This window comes from Podarcis melisellensis (assembly GCF_964234715.1).
Source record: "Podarcis melisellensis genome assembly, chromosome: 5".
Lineage (NCBI taxonomy): Eukaryota > Metazoa > Chordata > Lepidosauria > Squamata > Lacertidae > Podarcis > Podarcis melisellensis.
In genome coordinates, this window is record NC_138537.1 from 38141511 (window position 1) to 38162633 (window position 21123).

At 43.9% G+C, this 21123-nt stretch overlaps 2 protein-coding genes and 1 long non-coding RNA gene across 7 annotated transcripts in view; 1 reads left to right on the forward strand and 2 right to left on the reverse strand.

The window, feature by feature from the left end:
- Positions 1 to 2746: 2746 nt before the first annotated feature.
- Positions 2747 to 6830, reverse strand: LOC309369642. The gene is made up of 3 exons (XR_014168210.1): positions 6700 to 6830; positions 5667 to 5767; positions 2747 to 2927 (listed from the first exon to the last, which is right to left on the reverse strand). It is a non-coding gene; the product is annotated as an uncharacterized lncRNA (long non-coding RNA).
- LRRC3 (leucine rich repeat containing 3) lies at positions 3811 to 12173 on the forward strand. 4 transcript variants are annotated; one of them, XM_081910590.1, is made up of 2 exons: positions 3811 to 5302; positions 8799 to 12173. In XM_081910590.1, exon 2 carries the CDS (start codon positions 8827 to 8829, stop codon positions 9610 to 9612), a length of 786 nt encoding a protein of 261 aa, XP_081766716.1. In that variant the 5' UTR covers positions 3811 to 5302; positions 8799 to 8826; the 3' UTR covers positions 9613 to 12173. The 4 variants fall into 4 exon arrangements, with proteins under 4 accessions (XP_081766716.1, XP_081766718.1, XP_081766717.1 ...); XM_081910592.1 differs by lacking the exon at positions 3811 to 5302 and adding an exon at positions 5714 to 5809; XM_081910591.1 differs by lacking the exon at positions 3811 to 5302 and adding an exon at positions 7894 to 8017.
- Positions 12174 to 13856: 1683 nt separating this feature from the next.
- Positions 13857 to 21123, reverse strand: part of TSPEAR (thrombospondin type laminin G domain and EAR repeats) — a 38018-nt gene continuing 30751 nt past the window's right edge. For both annotated transcript variants that reach the window (XM_081910406.1, XM_081910407.1), the window contains 3 exons: positions 18071 to 18252; positions 17655 to 17756; positions 13857 to 15369 (listed from right to left, as the gene is read on the reverse strand). In XM_081910406.1, the coding sequence (XP_081766532.1) occupies positions 15216 to 15369; positions 17655 to 17756; positions 18071 to 18252 (438 nt within the window). In that variant the 3' untranslated portion in view covers positions 13857 to 15215. The remainder of the gene's footprint in view (positions 15370 to 17654; positions 17757 to 18070; positions 18253 to 21123) is intronic.

The following is a 21123-nucleotide window of genomic DNA, read 5'->3' on the forward strand; positions in this document are numbered from 1 at the left end:
TAAGTTGGTGCAAATGGCTCTTCCCTCTCCTTTTCTGTGAGGTAGGTTATGTGAGGGGAAGCCCAGCCAGATGGGCGGGGTATAAATAATAAATTATTATTATTAGTGGAGAGACAGTGACTTGTCCAAGGTCACTTTTCTGTGAAGTAGGTTATGTGGAGAGACAGTGACTGGTCCAAGGTCACCCAGTAAGCTTCATAGCTGAGTGGGGATTTGAACCTTGGTCTCCCAGGTCCTAGTCCAACACACTAACCATGACATCACATGGGCTTTCTACACTGTTGATTCTAGGCCCTGCAGGGTAAAGTTTTATAAAGTCTCCAGGCTCTTTTCAACTGAAATTACAGGAGCTTTCACTCCAGTAATGGGAAATCTCTGAACCTTGGGGCAAATATAGCCCACCGTATCCCACAAACCAGCCCACCAAGCCTGTCCCAGTGAGCCCTGCCCACCTGCCAATCACCCCATGTCATTTTATGGAGATAAGAGATCCCTCTGCCTGCTCCTTAAGGGCTTATCTCCAATTTTAGTGCTAAGTTCCACAGTGCACAGAGATAAATTGGGTGCTTAAAAGTAAAAGGCGGCATTTCCACCCACCGCAGCAATAGAGTGAGGGTGGATAAGAGAGTGTTGAGGGAAGTGAGTGAGAACCGTATGCCTTCATGTTTGATACATGTATGTTTCTGACAATGGTAGGGAATGAAGATCCTGTACATATGTTTCCTTTTTGGTAGCTTTTATTTTGCCCCACCCACCACAGGAATGTGGCCCCCAAAAGGCTGGCCAAATTCAGATCTGCCTCTTGGGCTGAAATAAGTTTCCTCACCCCTGTTCTACTGCAACATAAAACTAATTGTCTTCTCAATTTGCAAGTAGGCTGATAGCTGAATTGCATCAGATGTTGTCATAATTAAAACTTAGTTTGTTCATTCAAGGCACCCACATCATTTGAATTTTCTTAACCGTTTTCCCATTTTCTGATTCTGTGTTCACCGTTTTGCCATCTAGCTGATAGTGTGTTGATTCTTGTGCTGAATCTGAGTGCAGTCTTTGAATCAAATTACTTTTCTCCATGCTCTCTTGGGTCATGTCACAGTCATCCATAAGAATCTAAAATGCCCTACCTGGATCAAACCAAGGTCCAAATAATCCAACAGTTGATTTCCAATAAAAAGTGCAAAATGAAGATGGCTTCCCAGATATTTGGTTCCAGCATCTGGCAATCAGATGCATCATCTCTGAACATAACTGTTTCTGTTTTAGCTAATAGCCACTATAATAAAACTTACCTCTAAGTATAGGCCTTTAGCCAGGGTGCTAAAAAGGCACAAAGCTCCATGTTTTCTTTGATGGATCCTGTACTGCCATTTGGATGCACACAGCTTTGTCTGCATTGCTTATAGTTCTCTTGCATTTAACACACTCCTCTTTTTAGTGCTCCATATTTTCAGGAATATATTCAATCTTATTCTGCCTTATTTATGGGGCAAATTGACTGTGCTTCGAGAGGCCCAGGCTCTCAGCTTTAAAAACAATAACATACAAAACTGCAGGAACTTACCATTTCTATGTTTTCATGCTAGAAGCTGTTGGGCCTTACCTAGTAAGGGTTAGTGAATGTGGTGCCCTCTAGAAGTTGCCAGACTCCAGGTCCCACCAGCCTTAGCCAGTATGGCCAGTAGTCAGGAACAATGAGAACTAGTCCAACAAGATGGCACCATGATGCCCCAGATCTAAAAGACTGGTGCAAGTGAAGTCAATGTGAGTTCAACGTAAAGTCAATTTATTTGAGTTCAAAGCCTAAATTAAATAGTTTGCTTGAAGTAGGGTTGCCATGTGTCTGGAATTCTGGAATATGGTAGTCAGAAACTGGGCAGAAAGCACTGAAATGTCTGGGACAATCTGGACATATGGCAACCCATGTCGGAACTTTTGTTTGGATTTTCACATTTTGAAATATGGCAACCTTAGCTTGAAGAGTTACTGAAAGAATGTGACCACAATCTATGCCACAGCATGGTAATTAATATTAGTAACAATTTCTTGCTGTAATAGTAAACTCTGGATTTAGCCTCAGGTAAAAAAAGGAAAATGTTCCCCAAATATCATAAGCTTAGCTTATGTTACGCATTAAATAAATTTCCATTTGTGTAATTTCAATCATGTAAAAGTTACTTGAAACATTACTACACAGTGAACTATGGCCAGAGATACTAATTCCCAGTAATCTGTTCTATTAGTGTTCTGATACACTCTGAATTCTTTTTCAACAACACTACAAACCTCATTTGTTTCAATGGAGGTAATTTGCACAGACAAATCCTTTTTGTTTGCCCTCTCTTTTGGCAATGCATAAGTGACTAGATGGTGCCTGCTCACAAGTACTCATTACACAGAAACAACATTTTACAAAGAGTATTCCCATGAGCATTTTCACAATTCCAAATGGTGCTGGTCTAATCCTTCTTTGTAAGATACCACTAATCCATTATGTGTAAAATTAATTAGAAGAAACTGCTTCAAATGCCATTACTGAAATGTTTTTGCTTCTGAATTTTCTCTGGACTGTAGTGCTCCTACTTCACATTCTTCCTCATACTCACCTTAATATTGGGGCATCTTGATATTTCATGTTAGTCCAATGGTGCTAATGTTAATGGATTCTATGCTTATGCCTCACATTGCTCTGCTGCTGCTTAATAAAAAGCTGTGCTTTCGCCAAGTGTTGATATATCCATGCCAGAGATTCCATTAATGCTGCTGCTTTTTATTTATAGGTGGGAAGATTGTATAATACACTGTCAAGACTGCAGCTAGTTTTTCCTCAATAGCTTTACTCTGTTAATCTGTTGCAAAGTAGTTTGATCTCCCATTCATTTGCAGATTTCTTGTTTTATGTAGAAATATTCTAAAAGCCTGAGACAAATCTGGGAAGGTTCATGAAAGAGACAGAACTTGAAGACATGTTTTTAATACAATTGTATTGATGGGCTGGTCCCAGAGAATATGAAACGTGAATATGTTGTGACCAGATGATATAATTTTAGCAGTGAGACCACTATGGACACACATCTGGAGGATTCAGATAACCTACTGTGCATGTCCCCCTCCATAGTATACCCCACATCAAGCTCAAGAGTAATCCTGTTTTGGTTTTCAATAAAAGCCTTATTTGCACATGTTGATTTATCACTACTGACTGGCTCATGCAAATAACAAAGCCATTCCTCCCATCTTAAAGTGCTTTTTTAATAGTAAAGCTTACCAGCTTTAACGTTTTAAACAAATTTGAAATAAACCAAGTGGTTGAAAACTACAAGACAAACAGGTGCTTGAAAAACCATCAGCATTCAGTTTGGAGCTATGTATGCATGTCCTTTAAGGTGGCAGTTGGGAGAAGAGGTCACTCTACAGCAGAAACACTTGTGCACAGGAATGGGTAAGTGCATTCAGCCTAAAATTACACCTTTGATTGCACTCATCTTTTTTCTTAGAAAACCCAGGCTTCAAAGGCCCAATTTAAAATTGAGTCCATGAGACATGTGCGTAGCTGGGGGAGGGGCGCAGCTGCCTCCCTAAAATCAAGTAAATTATTTTATTCTACTTTTAGTTACAGTGGTACCTCGGGTTACATACGCTTCAGGTTGCATAGTGCTTCAGGTTAAGAACTTTGCTTCAGGATAAGAACAGAAATCGTGCTCCAGCGGCGCGGTGGCCTCATTGGCTAAAGTGGTGCTTCAGGTTAAGAACAGTTTCAGGTTAAGAATGGACCTCCAGAACGAATTAAGTACTTAACCTGAGGTACCACTGTATTTTAATCAGAATATCTGAAATTGAAATGCTTGCTGAGGTCACTTGGATGATGATTCGGTGCATTCTAGTGATAAGTGATACACATGGCTTTTATGAACTGACCAATTGTGTTGCAGGTAGCTCAGTTCTGGAACAAGACATGTGTGTGTTTTGCCCCCCCCCCTAAATCCTGGTTACACCTGTGCCATAAGATAGGTTTAAGTGTGTGAACATACAAAGACTCTTGCAAAAAGCACTCTGAAGGCCTATCTAATACAACATCCTGGCCTCACGAAAGCCAACAAGTTGCCTATGGGAAGCTCAAAAGTATGACCAGAGTGCCAAAGTGCGCTCCTCCCTTGTAGATTTTAGGCAACAACATTTTAACACCTGCGACCAGTGAATAGTTCGGTAGTGTTGCAATGTTGAAAATGGACAAACAAAAGCAGTATACAAATACAATTTTGATAATCAAATCTACAGCTTTCAAATAGTGCAGTTTTGAAAATGACAACTGGTCTAGTATACTGCACACTGCATATTTTTAAGTGAGATCCAGAAATATTGTGTAATGTGGCAGCTATACAGCAAAGGGCCTCTGAACAGGAGCCTACTGACCACACTGACATCTCTCAGCCCATCTAAAAAGGCTTAACTGCAGTATATAGAATGAGAAGTCCTTCCAGGCCTCAGGCGCCAGACAGTTTCCATAAAGGTTTTTCCCTCTCAAAATTCCCTACACATCCGAACACACGTGTGTGCATCCCTTCCCGCCGCGGACTTGCAACCAAAGTTCTATTACGTAGAATGGTAGTAAGTGCCTATAAATTACTGTACGGCCTTTTAAATCTTTGGGCCAGACAAACGGGGCTCACGCCCTACGGCGCTTGTCGTGGACCTTTCCCTGGTGTCGGGAGGCGGCCTGCAAACACATGCCGGGTATGCATGTGCCACGTGCGCGCAGACGCGAGATCCCCATCCCATGCCACTGTTTCTCAACACGAGGGCTGAAATGCAACTTCACAGATGGCATTTGAGTAGCTAATAAAAGCGGCGTTCGGAGCGAGAGCCAAGCCGGCGGCTCGACAGCAGACGCAACAAGGACTGGCGGCTTTCTCTGGCCTCCCCGGATCTGCTTTCCAAATGCGTAAAAGCGCAATATGGCTGGGAGCGCGAGGCAAGGCGAGCCTCCCTTCTGCCTGAGCAGCAGCTGCCCCTTTAAAAAAATCCAAGGATGCCCCCCTCCAGGCTGTCGGTGACAAGCAGGCGCTATCCAATTACAGCCGGCAGCCCCCATGAACGGCTTTGCGTGCGACTGGGAGGAAGGCGAGAGGATGGCAGCAACAAGTCCTGCGCGCAAGCGGGCTGCAAGTCCTCGCCGCGGTGCCGCCGCCTCGGGCTGCGCCCGCCCCCTCGACTAAGGGCGTGGCCAGGAGAGCGGCGCTGCGCTGGTGGCGCGGGAGAAACTTGGCACAGTCGCGTCCGGTGGGCTCCAGTGACCTCCGCTCAGGTAACGCGCCTGCACGCCATCCTCAGGTTGGGGAAGGGAGGGAGGGGTGCGCCGGAGCGGGGAGGGCCAGCCTGTAATTTTAACGGGGACGGATCTGCAGGATGGATGGGATCCATAGCGATCTAAGTTAAAGCAGTGTTGGCGAGGCTCTCGGAGCCCTGCAAAGCGGGATTCCGAGATCCGGGCTGCTTTTGCACTGCGGGCATCGTGCTCGGAAGTCTACGAAGCGCCGTGTGGGCGGATGCTGCAGCGAGATCTTTAGTGTCATATTCACATCGCCTGGAGGGAAAGGAGAGATCAGCCTCTTTCCCTGCTGGGCTTACAGCAGGGATGGCCAAACCTCTGGGCGTTATGACTCATGTACCTTTAATAGTTGTGGGGAAAGCAGCAGATGCCTCTTGTCATGTCACGGCGCTTGCCCAGCTTGGAAAAGCTGCGCCTGTCAGAATTCCCTCGACGACGCATCTATTAAAGGGAAAGGAACGCCGCCGCTGAAAACGGTCCTAGGTAGGACAAGGGAGGGGGGAAGCAGCGGGATTCTCCCGGAGATAGAGGGGATTTCTCCTCTATCATCATCACCATCGTCATCATCACTACAGACAAAGACTGAGATCCATAACAGGATACTTACAGCTGGGCATCAACACCCCATAATGCCCTGACGTTCAAATGCAAAATAACTTCAATTTTCTAGATCCCAGCTGGCCACTAGCAGGGCACATTTATACTACAGACTTAAGCTGTAGTGTAGCAGTCCTAGTCATTTCCTTTCCTCGGGGAACTCTGGGGATTGTAGTTCTATGAGTGAAGGTTTAGAGATGTCATAGAATTGTAAGTACCCTTCCCCAGATTACAGTTCCCATCCATCATAGTTAAGCTTGTATAAAACTGATACAAATTTGTGGTGTAGAATGGGCTATGAGTAGCGTAGGTTGAGGCATGGATTGATAAATGCAACAGCAACAATAATGGCCATCGGTTATGCAGTTTTCAGTGTCTTGATTTTTTAAAAATTGGGGTCATTTTATCAACAGCCATACGAAGTTGGTAATATATTCTGAACATGATTCAAATAAATATTTGAGTGTTATGCAAAATGCATGTGACGAACCCAATAGACCTGGTTTCATTGAGGAAAAAATACTTCTGAAGGGTATTTTTTTTAAAAGCAGAGGTGTGGTAGGGGTTAAGGGAGTTCCTAACCCCTTTCAAACTCATCGCTTCTCCACTCCACATTGCCCTCCATGGCTGCTTTTCCCTCTGCAGAGGGTACACATTTTATTTATTTTAATATATTTTAAAGGACTTTTATATCGCTTACTATTATTAAGAAAATCTCAAAGCAGTTCACAATGTAAAATATGTTCAGGAATGGGTGGGGTGGTGCTGCCACTTACCTGAATGGGACAAGACAGTGGTAAGGTTGAAACACTGCCCCCCTGCTGCCACACTTGGCAGTGTTGCTGCTGCCCAGAGGGAGACTGGCACCACAGCACTGGTTGCTCCTGCATACATTAAAACTATTTTGAAAAATACAAATATCAGAAAAATATATGATTGTAAAACCTAGCATTAATTATTGGGAAAACCTTTGGTTAAATGGATGTGACAGAAGCATGCTGTTGTTAATACCTCTCTGATAACAGGGGAGAAGGCCCATTTCCTTCTAGCCACCTGTGGAGGAAAGGAGGGCAGGGCATTTCCTTACTTAATCTATAATAACAAAACCCATCTCTCATTCCAATGTTGCTCATTCAGTCTCGTTTACTTTGTCTGAACCCTTAACTTTCCTGTAACCCAGTAAGGTTGGGGGATAGGCTTGGTACAAAGCTAGTAATATACAGATATTACATTTAACGAAGGTACTTTACCTTTATGACCTACAAGATTATAAGGTGCACAAGTTTAGCTGGTTACTTTAAAATAGTGCTGTAGTATACGCTTTGTTGTTACCGTCAGTTTAAATATCAACAGCTTATATCCAACTATAATGTTAAGCGAAGACAGCTTTAAGGAAGTAACTGCTTCCCTATAAAAATCTTTTGCCAAATTGCCCTTCTGTTCTCTCCACCCAAGTTAATCCCCACCAACACTGTAGTGGAGGACTTTTTCCAATCCTTTTTCTGACCTGTGTAAGTACTGGTTTGTCTTGCTGTACTGCCGTCACAATCTTCCCTCACTACTCCTGCCAGTCACCAGAGTCCAGCATTTCAAGCTGCTTCTTCCTTCTCCCTTCAGTGCTGCTGGCAGGTTCTCCCCTTTTCTATTCACCCTAAGCCAAATGCTTCCGCTGTCCTTCAGCCACCAAGCCGCTCTACCTGCCTCTCAGGTCTTCCTTCCTCTTCCTCTAGTTTTGTCTGTTCCTTTTGGCTAACTCCACAGACACCATGCACCTCCAGCTGTCTCCGGGCAACTAACTAACCACTGACCAGCAGCCAACCTTATATGCGCTTCTTCTGGCCCTTCCATTCCAGTCCCAGCCAATCACACTGTTTAACTGAAAGCTCTAAACCTGCACTCACCAATCAACATGTGCATTCAATCCTTTATTTGCATACTGGAAATTCTAATACCAACCTTTCTTCATAGGTGTCAGTTAAGGCCCTGAGCGACAGTTAAACTAACTGCCACACAGAAAATTCCTCACATAAAAAAAATTTACAATGGACGGTGCAATACAAATGTCAGAACACATTGCATTGTAGCCAGTAAAACGTAATTCAAATGTAAAACAGGATTTATTCACGTGTCCCCTGCCCTTTCTAAATGGAAGAACACCAATATCTAGATTATCTTTAAAGTCCTCTTCAGCTAAGATCCAAAACCAGTTAAGCACCCCTGCCTCCTGCTTCCACTGCAGGTGCCAGACCTGTGTTTGTACTACTCTCAGCCAATGTGGCTTGGGGAGCATGTATTTGCCAAGGCCATATGGGCTAACTTCTGTCGTCATTTGTTCGTGTGTCCCTCGCCCATGTCCATGGTTCCAGCAAAGGAAGGAAGGAAGGCTGGCTGGCTGTCAGGCCTTCGTAACATGCATTTGTAACATGTCCTCAAACTTTGTAGGACAGCAGGTGCTTGGTCGGCTGTCAGACTGAACCGGAGAATCACGAATCCTAGAAAAAACTATTCATATTGTCTTCCCCATGGGGATCAGTGCCAGATTACCAAATAGGCAGAGTAAGCACCATCTTATGGGCCCTACAACAATGGGTCAAAATAATATTGATTTGATGTTGAAAGAAAATTACAATCAAGCTTTCTTAGTTCAAAGTGAGGGCCTCCCCCCCCCCGAGATTTCCACTGTCTAGGGGCCTCCACAGGGTTTAATCCAGCACTCATTTGGGTTGCTTACCCACCTCTGGAAGACAAGAGGAATGAATGAGGAGCAGATGGCTGGGCCGGACCTATGTCTCTGCAGATAGCTGGGGGCTGGTGTGTGATGGTAGGAATTCCTAGTTCAAAAGATTTTGAGAGAGCCTTGTCTTTGCCTTTGCAGCCATGCAGGACTGCACACTTCTGATTGGATGACCAGCATGTTTCTAGCAGCTGAAGCATCTCGGCCTGTGCTGTTGTTCTGGTCTCAAGCCCTCTTCTGCCTCCTCTTCTGCGCCCCTTCCGGTTGTTGTACCTCCTGCCCAGACCAGTGCCAGTGCACCAACTACTCGGGAGCCACAGCTGTTCTGTGCAGTGCTAGCAACCTAGATGAAATTCCAAAAGATATTCCCAAGGACACCATGTTTTTGAAACTGGATGCCAATAAGATCACCTCTGTCCCTAACAGCACATTCAGGCACCTCGCCCACTTGCAGGAGATAGACCTCTCCAAAAATGCCATTGAGAAGATTGATTCTGCAGCGTTCAAAGGGGTTGCCGATGGCCTGCGGCTGCTTGACCTCTCTGGCAACCACATCCAGAGGATCCCAAAGGAAGCCCTGGTCAACTTAAATGCCATGATCCGCCTGTCCAATAACCCCTGGCACTGTGAATGTACTCTGCAGGAAGTCTTGTGGGAAGTGAAACTAGACCCCGATTCAGTCAACGAGATCACCTGCCAGACATCTGTGCAAGAGGAGTACGCTGGGAAACCACTGCTCCATATCCTCGATTCGGGCATCAACTTTTGCAACATGCACCAGAAAACCACGGATGTCGCCATGTTTGTTACCATGTTCAGCTGGTTTACTTTAGTCATCAGCTATGTGGTGTACTATGTTCGGCACAACCAAGAGGACACAAAGAAGCACCTGGAATATCTGAAATCCCTGCCTAGCACAAGGGTCCCTAAAGAGACCATCAGCACTATCCTGTAGCCAGGAATGTGGATCCTTGGCTGGACTTCCAGTTTTCTATGTAGGAAAGAACGTTGGGAGGGACTTGGGACATTTATGTCCAACTAGTTCTGCAACAACTTTTTTTTTAACAAAAACAAACCAACAGTTTAATAGAAAATGAAAACTTGTTGTTATATAAATATAGGAAGAGTGTCCAAGCCAAGGTTCCCATGTTCTGTGCCATATTACCAGCAGAAGGATTCCAGCAGAAACTAGAGATAAGGAGATCTGTTTTCTAGGAGAACTTTAGGACAATAGACGGTTGATGTGAGATGTTTACAATCAGGATTTGATTCTGTGGGAGAGACCCCAAAGCCCTGCAGTGTCTAGAACTTGGTGGCTCCGAAAATGCTTTTGATTTCAATGGGAAGTATGTACATGGTTGACCTTTACTTGATTCTTTGGGACACTGGAAACACACTCTCTCAGGAGTTTTTGGAACCACACAAAGTCCTTTCTCTCAAATCGGTAAATTGTGCAAGCATGCACACGTATAGATTCATGTACGTGAGCAGGAATTATGTTTGATGTAAGCGTGCTTGTGTTGCAAAGCTGAAGAGGGTATGTGCTTCCTTTGGGCTTACGTATTACATGGCATTTGGAGTCTGCACCTCTTCACTCTCTGTTAGGTTACTAACCTATTTTCATGGTGACCACTATTAAGGTGAGCATTGAAAATAATCAGAGAGGACAATTTTAAGCATATATTATGTAACGAACGAGCCTGAGCAGGCTTCTTCCACAGAAAGGAAGGAAGGAAGCACGTGACCGAAAATGCTTATTTCTAAATATGCCTCTTTCTCATATCGCAAACCCAGCCCCCTTCCTCAAGGATGGTCCTAAGATGTAGCTGGTATTTAGTAAGGCGGAAAAGTAGGGTATGGATTATATGTAAACTAAACAAAAATTAGGGGGCACATGGCAGTGGCAAGTTGCTACACTCAACATGTCTTTCCAGCTGACAAAAATTCCTAGGCAACGCAGCTCATTTGCTGAAACAATAAACAGTAAGGAAATAAAATTTCAAGTGGTTCCTCAAACTGTTAAAATAATCTCAGCTGCTGCAGTATTCAAAGCTCCAGTAGCCTTTTTAGAAAAATGGGTATAGCTACATGCATGTTTGTTGAGACTCTGTTTCTACAGTACACACGATCCAATTTAATAGTACTCTGGCAATTAACAGCCAAAATAAAAAAGAGGGATAACACAGTGCCAAAAGAACAGGATTTTAGGGCCTTTTTCTGATTATCCCTTTATGCACATTTGCTATTCAGCTGTTGTGCCCATGACTTCCTCAAGGTTGGGTTGCAGGGATATCTCTCAGCCCAACACTCAGAACTGCTATGTTACATTACTGGCGGAACACAAATCATCCTTCTGTTAGCACACACATTGCTACAGGGATGTCCTTGTAGTATGCAGTTGTGTATCACAGACAACTTGTGCCTGTGACATCACTCATGATGCATTACACACATGCCTGTTTTGTGAACCTTATATTGGGAGGCTGTGTGCTCTTTGGGTTCCATTGCCACCATAGTGGAGTGCTCATCCTGTGCTACTTTAAAAAGGAATGTTTGGACTTCTTCACACATTGCTTTTTCAAAAAAGGTTTGCACTGTCTAAGATTCCCTCACCTGACCATTTGCTCTTCAGTTTCAGGAGCACTGCTACTGCTGCTGCCTATAAAGATTTTTAGACATTTCAGAAAGATTAAAAAACAACACAGTCCCTACCTATAGGGTACATTTGAAAAAGGGGATGGGCATGAAACAGCAAATTAAGCACTTTGAGGCACTTTCAGAGTTTACACTAACGTTTAATGACCAAGTGGAGTAGCTATTAAGAGATTGTTCCGGAAATGGAGAAGCCAATTGACAGTTTGTCATAGCCAAGCTGAAGAATGGAGTGGATATATTTTACTGGATTTTATTTGTCTATGGTCATACTTCAGGTTGCGAACGCTGTGGGTTGTGCGTTTTCGGGTTACAGACCAGGCCGGACCCTGTAGTACTGGAACGGGTTACTTCCAGGTTTCAGCGCTCGCGCATGCACAGCAACACAAAATGACGTCACGTGCACAGACGTGGCGCTGCGGGTTGCGAACGTGTCTTCCATACAGATCACATTCGCAATCCGAGGTATGACTGTATTTACTGTATTTTTCTGTGTATAAGACGCCCCCTATTTTGGGGGGCTCCAAATTAAGAAAACACCCCTCAGCACTACCCATGTAAAAGATGAGCCCCACTTTTAAACCTAATTTTGTGGTAAAAAAAAACACACCCTAGTCTTATACACAGAAAAATACAGTAATTTTCTTGCTGAGTGTGACTATCCCCCCCCCCCCCCGCGCGCAGATACAGTGCTGGAGCACTCCTACTGCACATTTTTAAAGAAGTTGTATATCTTTTAAAAAAGTGATATCCTTTCCCTGACAAGATGATTACCTGCATCCATTATACATAAGGATGACATATTATGCTGTTGATGCTGGATCAGAGCTAATGCAAGCACAATGGATAAAATCTGGTATGTTGTGTGTGTCTTTATTGTCTGGAAAACAGTCGTACACATTATGCTGAAGCTTAAATCAGGTGTTGTCAAGCCTAAATCAAGTATCTTTTCAGCAACAATTCCACTCTGTGGGTCCAGGGGCAGGAAGCCAGCCCATAAAGACACCATTCATCTTATTTCAAGCAGATGAATGTAGGACTTGGTTATAACCGAAAAGGAATAATTAGCAAGTTTTGCTGGGAGGGTTTTGCTCTTTATTTGTGTTGTGTGTGTGTGTGTGTTACCTAGGCAACAGCTACCCACAGCACTGTTTAGCCGAAATGTTTCACACATTGCTTTTTCAAAAAAGCCTGGCACTGTCTTAAGATTCCCTCACCTCAAAGGAACTGTCAAAATGCGAAAGTAACAAACAGGTGATATCATTTAGGTCAGAGAACCAGGAGCAGCTTTCTGACTGACTTTAGAGATCACAACTCACCGAGAACAGCCCCTGCTCTGAATGCAGAAGATCCAAGATTAAATCTCTGCCACCTCCAGTTAAAAGAATCAGGTAACAGCTGATGGTGAGAAAAACTTCCATGAGACCCTAGACAGCCACTCCCAGCTGGAATATTGGTGTATGTCCAGAGTAGCCAGTGGTGTGCCATCCAGATGTGTTGGACTACAGCTGCCATCATCCCTGGCCATGATGGCTGAGGGTTAGAGAAGCTGGAACATAGCAACATCTGGAGTGCAAAATGTAGGCTCCCTGTTTTAGACAGATAAAATAGTCTTACACTGTTGCTGTTAAGTGTACGCTTACTAGTACAGTAAAGTCAGGCTTGCTGCTGTTTGTTGTGCCTGGTATGGGAGGAACAGGGCAAACATTTCCGCAGACTGCTTCACACACACCACATATTTCCTGCATGAGGGTTATATTGCCCAAAAGACCTACCTAGAAAATGCCATTACTAAAAAAAAACCCCACTAATTGGCTTAGTCCCCTTCATACTGTTAACAGCACCCTTTGGAACATTCTCCTTCATTGCCCCCTCCTGGGCTTGGTAAGGAACACAACCATTTTATTTTTTAGTTTTGGCCTGGGCTGAACATACCAGATTAGTTAAACCTATCTATAAAATCAATGATTAGCATATATATATTCTTATTTAGGATAAACAAATTAAAAACTGCATTAATTCCAAGAAGCAAGCAATATGTAGAAGGGAATATATAGATTGTGAAAGTGATGGAGGGGAGGGGGACCTTTGCACAGGAGATGGCACATTGACATAAGTGGTCAAGAACGTCTCACTAGGAGTTGTGATTGCATAGGATGCTTTGGAATGGGATTCCTTCACTCATTCTTGCACCTTGTAGGCTGCATTATAAGCACATTCCAGACCCTGTAAAATGTTCTCATCTCTAATCCCCTTTGAGACTTACCTATGCTAGTGGCCAAAGCCACAATCTGGGGCAGTGAATTCCATAAATTAATCGTGCATTATGCAAAGTAGTAGTAAAAATCAGCAGTCATCTTTTATCTTTCGTTACTTCAGTGTGTTTTTGCAAACAAAGCTGAACCTAACTTAGGTAAGCCTGGTAGCCAGGTAATGTGGACCTAAAGAGTTATGGCAACTGGAACTGCATTTGTTCACTTATTTCAGCTAAGATGGGTGTTTGTCTACAGTGCTAACAAAAAATAACCCCTGAAGCTGAACCCCTGAGTTATCAAAGTCACTCCGTCAATTTTATTGGGTGCTACTTTCAAAATTGCAAATATTCTTTGGATAATAAATAATAATTCCACCTCCCTCTAAGAACTGCTATTGTCAATAGTAGCAATTCATACAATATAAACATATCATTTATAGAGAATGATTTGAAATCCTTTGCAATAACAAGAATTAGTTATATTTTGGGGGATTATTCACAGGCTAACATGTAAGCAAAGACTGAGAAAGCACCAATGAAAATGGGGTAGAGCTTACTAGAGAAGTGTCACAGATCCACATGACAAGGTACTAATGGCTTTCCAAATGTCAATAAGCACCATTTTGTGAAATCCACAACAGCTGTTCATAAAGCCTAAACATAACAAGAATACATCTGACTTTCCGTTCCTTGTAGTTATGCTGAAAATGTGGAAGACTAATGTATAGATCACTTTGTAAGGCCACGTCTTTCACCATAGCCCACTGGTCTGTGCAACTGTTGGCATGACGACGTTCCAAGCCAGTATGGGTTGTGCATCTTCACTGATGCGGACTGCAATACTTTGTATTAAGGGAGTAATTGGGCTTCAGATTTTCTCAGCAAGGCCCAGATATTTCCCCTTGAACTCCTAAAATCCAGAGCCATAAATAATTGCCTGAATTGGTTTAATAGCTTTGAAAAAACAACAGCCGAGTCTTTGCTGTAGCACAAAGCTCTCAAGCTACATACAGGATATCCATATCCTAAGGAATCTTCTTTCCATTCTTCTGGGATCTTTCTCAGGGATCTAGCAATATCCACAGGGGCTCACAGTGGGTTGGAATATGCCAAAATGGTGCACACTGAAGCTCTTCCCATAAAGTGACATGGCAGTGGAAGCATTCATCTGGAATCTGGAAGGAGTGAACCCAAATGCTTATATTTGTTCCATATTGCTAAGTTGGGGGTCAGTAGCCCATAATGTGCTAAAGGCATCTTTTAGTTTCTGTTGCCCACAGGATTGTGAATTATATTAGCAGCTCCTTAGGTCTGGAAGTGTTCGGAAGTGGGCATGTGTTTGTCTTGCATGGATGGTGTGGTATGTCTGAGAGAGAAATCAAGGTTACTGTACTCGCTAATATCACTGGCCAGCTCCAAGTTATGTATATTCCTAGCTCATTCCAGGTATTGGAAAACAGGTTTGAAATCTAATCCTGAGCAGCCTAATCCGAAGAGGCAACCTGGGTATCTATCCTATGGCATCTCTGGCATTCATGGCAGTGACTCTTTGGTACAGCATTCCTGATCCTAGCCCTGAGTAGCCAAAGTAGTTCCTCCCAAGTCCGGACTTGCTCACTTGTTTGCAGCAAATCAAAGCACCCCTGTCCAGATCAAAAGGTTTTCAGCTTCAGCACCCTGGATAGTGGTTCTTTTGCACTTGAATACATGAGGTAAGAGCCAGCTGCAGTGGTGAACGCTTCCCAGTCCCTACAGCCAAACGTTGGAAGATGGTGAACAGCTACAAAGCCTTCATATCCTTGCCATCTACAGTAGAGAGAGAAAAGAGTTACTCAATGGCTCATGATCACCAGCCTCACAGGACCTGTTTTACCCCACTGCCTTCAAACAGCTTTCCCATTCAGAAAAAGGCCTAGTGAGGAAATGCGCTCCTTTAACACCAGTTCAAAGAGCCTACCTTATAGATAGCGGACATGCTCCTAACACCCAGTATAACTGTATCATATTTGAAGGGGCCACTGGCATTGTGCCGCAAGGCAGCACTTGAAAGCAAGTGTGGGAAACTATTTTCCGCCCAGGGGCCACATTCCCTTCTGGGGGACACATGTGAGTGGTGTAACAGATGTGTGTCTCTTTCTTTGTACAGTGGGTCATATGTAGATTTACAAAGAAAGCACATCTTCCCAGCCACCATTCAGGTAAGCAAGTGGTATCGCCACAATTCAATGACACGTCCTGGCCAGGCAAAAGCACTTGAGAAGTGTGTGGAGCACAGTCAGTGAGCTGGTGTGGCTTTGTGAGAGGAGGGATAGGCTGGGATGAAGGGGTGAGCTGGCCCCAAGAGTTAAACAGAGAGGCTCAGAGGGCCATTTTTGGCCCCTAAGCCTAAAGCTCCTCACCTCTGGCTTTCAGAGGTGACTTCTGCATGTAGCCTATTGTACAAAGTTATGTGGCTTTCAGAGACTCACATGGTAGTGCTATAGACTTAGGAAGGGAAATGTACTGTGGGCACAAATTGGGGGCAATAGACTGAGCTGTGGTAGCCAGCAGGGCTACACAGGTGGGGCTGCATTGCCTTTTGACTTTCCTACACCACGATTCACTGCCGGTTCCTGAGAGGGAGAGGGAGGGGCAGAAGGGAAGAAAAACAGTCCTAACAGTTGTCTTAGGGAATGAATTGCATGTGCAGCACCCTCTGTGCACACCCACTCCTGACTGCATATCCCTCCTCTCCAGGACTGCACAATCAAGTCCAGAATCCAACACTGGATGGCTGCTATTGCTTGACAGTATTCAGATATAATTTTAGGGCCATTCACTTCCAGTTAAGGTTTCCAATACAATGCACAAGGCCAGTCTTCATAGCAAGTTGTTGCAAGTCATATCCTTTCTCCCAGAGGACATGCATCAGCTGGGTTGGTCTGGCTAGTCCCAGAGGAATGGAGAAAGAGCAAATATCATGCCTTTTTTAATGGAAGGAATAAAACCCAGGGAAGTAGAGCTGATTGAAGGAAACAATTTTAAAAACCAATTTTAAAAACCAATTTTAAAAACCAGTACAGCTGTTACTGAGTAGAATAAACGAGTGATCATTAACAGTTCACATGGTTTTATTGAGAACAAATGATGCCAGACTGACCTAGTTTCCTTCTTTCATAAAGTAGCTGACTTAATAGAGGAGGTGTATTTTATATCCTCCTGGAAAAGCTTCTGAAATATGTAACAGGTAGCAGAGTGTGTTGCGGGCAGGTAGCATGGGTTCTCATCAGTCTGGGAAATTGTACTTATAGGGTAAATATTAACTAATCAACAGTGGTATCCAGTGACATGCTCCTGGGATAATTCCTGGATCTGATGTTTCAATGTATTGAGGGCTAGTCCACACGTGTATACCCTTTAATTATTCCAAGTAGAATGTGAGGGAAGAGTGCATTTTGTTTTAGGTGACCTAAGCAGGTGAAAAGAACATTCTGCCTGTGATATTTGATCTATGGTATTTACATAAGTATGTGCCACGAGACTGTGTTTATAAAGAGATGCAGGTATAAAACTTTTTTAAAAATGAGCTATAAAAACCACCAATGACACAAAGGCAGGTGACATTTGTCTGGGAAGTTTCAAGAAAATAAAATGGTTGGACTAGAACTTGAAACCTCATTGGATCCCTTCCAATCCATTTGCACCCAGACCCTTACAATAACATGACCCCACAGGGTGAGATCAGATTGATTTTCCTTCCTATATTAGTTACCATCATAAAGTGGCACTGTGGTCTAAACCGCTGAGCCTCTTGGAAGGTCGGCAGTTTGGATCCCTGCAACAGGGTAAGCTCCCATTGCTCTGTCCCAGCTCCTGCCAACCTCGCAGTTCAAAAGCATGCCAGTGCAAGTAGATAAATAGGTACCGCTGCGGCAGGAAGGTAAACGGCCTTTCCGTGTGCTCTGGCACTTGTCAAGGTCCTCTGTGCGCCAGTAGTAGTGCATCCAGGGGTCCTTTTACCTACCTTTTTTACTAGTTCCACTTTCATTCACTATGAAAGTAATCAAGTATGACTCAAGCTATGACACTGCGGGGGTTGTGCACCTACTTACCTGTAAATGATGCTGTTTACAGCAAAGGTCACACCATCAAATGAATTTGCTACCACCAAAAAGTTATCTTCTCCAACTGAAAAGAACTCCCAATCCACAGCACTGCAACAGAAACCAACCAAACAAGAAGAGATTACAACAACAGGATAACTGCCTGGGAAAACATCCTCTCACCATTTACTATTTAGAATACATTTTTAAAATCATTTCCCCAAATCAGACTCTTTTAAGAGAAGTGAGCGTTTTCATCTTTCTATGATACATTTTGACCGCCTAGATCAATTTAAGAACACATTTTAGACCGCAGTCTTACAATTTTTTTAAAAAAAGAATCAAAACATTCTGGCAGACCGAAACACATTCCATTATCAAAATGACACAAAGCTGGTGTTTTCAGAAATACATAAAGGAGGCACCTGTAGGTAAGAATGTCCTGGAACTTGACAAACATCTGTGCAGTGATGTTAAGCTCGTAGATGGAAGAATTGATGGCAAAGCTGTTGTTTGGGGTAACAATTGTACTGTCATAGCTGTTCGCCAGAGCAAGGAAGACCCTGTCTTGGATCTGGAAGACTTCCCAATCAGCAGCACCAAAAGTCTAGACCAAAAGAGAAGGCGTGAAGAAAAGCTTTGCAGAAAATGAGCAGCAACTGCAGAAGAATGCATCCAACACAATACAGGGAGGAGAATAATCCAGACCTCGACTTCCCCTCCGGGAAGCCATTCAGCACAGGTACATCAGTTTCCATTAAAGCGGGAGTGAGGAACTTCAGGCTTGGGGGCCAAATTCAGCCCTGTAGGCCACTCTGTCTAGGCCTCAAGGTGCTATCTAGGCCGTTCACCCTCGCCAGGCCCGGCCCCACTCTGGCCTTGCTCCATCCCATCCTTGAGAGTTTTTGCCTTGCTAGAATATGTCCTTGAATTGTGTCTGGATGGAGAGATGTATGTAGAATATCTCATGTACATGGATTGAATGCAGTGGCGTAGCGTGGGGGTGCAGGGGGGCCCGGCCGCACCGGGCACAACATCTGGGGGTTAGGGGGCGCAAATCCACGGGTTAGGGGGCACAAATTACTTGCCTTGCCCCGGGTGCTGACAACCCACGCTACGCCACTGATTGAATGTAGCCTACTGCACAAAGGCAAGAACCACACTGTTGCTCCACCTACTTTTTGCCTGTGGCCACACCCACTACTGGTATGTGGCCCCCAGAAGCTGGCCCGTGAGTGATTGTGGCCCTTAGGCTGAAAAAGGTTCCCCATTCCTGCATTAAGGGCTTCTACATACAGTAAGAATTTTATTAACACCACTGTCATAATCTTTTGGCAACAAGCAGTGCAGACATCATCCTTTTAGGCTGGACTTTGAACACTGATTTTGCCAGTAACTGAATGACAAACCACAATTGCTTGCATACCTGATTCTTCTCTCTCTTAATAAAGGCTGAGGGTAGTGTGTGTAAGCCTGGGATGGGGAACCTGCAGCTTTCCAACTGGACTCCTAATTCCTACCAGCCCCAGCCATGAAGCTATGAAGAGCCAAAGGCTACTCATCCCTGGTGTAAGGTGATTGGGATACTGCCACAGGCACTTATTGCCCAGTTCCTGTGACCTCTGCTCATGAAAATAAAAGAAAACTCCAACCACCAATCCATTCACCAAATGCCCAAGCCATTTTGGAAACATTTTTGGCTAGGGTTTTTTTTTATTTTTGGTTATTTTTTTAAAAGGTGAATGCTTTTCTTCTTTTCCGTATTAGTGCTCATATCGCCTTTTTAAAAGGAAAATTCTACCAAAATGAAGATGGGCTACCCTCCTCCCCTGCCACTCTCATTCAAAAACCATTTCTTTCTTCCTGATCTAGGAATGACGTTTCTTCCCTGCAGCCTGGTGTACAAGAGGGTTTGAGTAGCCACGGAACTCTTGCATAAGCAGACCTAGCAGTTAGTTGGCAATGAGAAGGAAGGTCTGGTGTGGGTCCCAATTTTAGAAAGTTGTCCAGATATGTCAGCCTGTTCACTCACTTGGTTTTTACTTGGAAACCCCCTGGTGTTCACAATTATGAAGAATGCAAAACCACATTCCATTCTGCTTCCTGCACAGCTGGGTTCCATTGGAAATATTGCTAGCAGAATGTCTGGCACATGCTTCTTCCTGCTCTCTTATTTCATGCATGACATTTCCTTGCACTAGGACATTATCTTAGTAGCAGCTCTACTAGGGACAAATGTAACTCAGTCCTCTGCTCTTAACTAGTACCACAATTTCCAGAGCTGTGTTAAATGATGCATGCAAACCCACCCATTTTCTAACATAGCTCACATGAAATAGGATTGCCTTTGCTGAACATCTACACTGATCTATGGGTGGTCTCAACAAGGAAATGGTCTTTCTTCTATTGCAATACTTCGTAGGCTGTAGCTCAGTGGGAGAGCATTTTCTTTGCCTGAAGAAAGTGTCTGGCTCAACCCCTGACAGATTCAGGTAAGAATGGGAAAAGCTTCCTCTCTGAAATCCTGGAGAGCTGCTGCTAAAAGCACTGAGCTAAATGGACAAAAGGTCTGGCTCAGTATAGAGCAGTTTTCTATGTATTTATGAAGGAACGTAGCCAGAAAATATTGTGCCAAAGCTGAAAATCCATGTAGATTCTTCAAAGTTCCTTGAGACTGGAACTTGACTGCATTCACACAGCAGTTTATTCTATTTCCCTAACTGTTAATTTGAGCTTTCACATGGCATTAAAAGCAAGCCCTTTTAGAAATCTACAGTGCAAGTATAGCATCTCCATGTAATTTGCTTCCAGATAAAAAAAAACCTGCTTGCAAACAACATGGAAACAATCTATGAACTTGCTCTATATTCCTGGAAATGGCTTTTTCATTGTGTGGAAGTTCAAATATAATGCAGAAATTAACAATTAGGGTAATGGGGAAATGGAATAAACTGCTGTATGGATGCAGATTTAAGAGTTCCATAGGCAGCTTGCTTGCCAGAAAAATCCATGTGCATTTTTTATCCCAGTGAAGCATTTTCCAATAGCTTTCCATCATAAGGAATCATTCCTAAAGCATTATTCCATGAAGGAAAACAACGGCCAGCTCCAAATTTTTGTTGGCTCCAGGCAAGGAACTGTATCAGCCCCTCCTGTATCTTGCTGTTCCCCACTTGCCTGAGCCTCTGGCCCAAGCGCTGCCATTTTTTTTGGTGAGGCTTAGCAGTGGTGACCTCAATTGCCTCACAGAAAGAGGAAGGTGAGGCCAAAAGTGTCTCTCTCCGGGCCAGCGGGATGAGCACTGCAGAATGGCAAGACCAAGAACAGCTGTGACATTGCCATGGCAACCGGAATGCTCTCCACCACAGCTGCCATCTCCAGCTGGGAAGCTGGCCTGGTTGCCAGGGCAACTGAGATGTGCCTCAGTAGTAACACAGGAGCAGGGGGACTTGTGGGAAGGAATTGCGCATGACGAAGC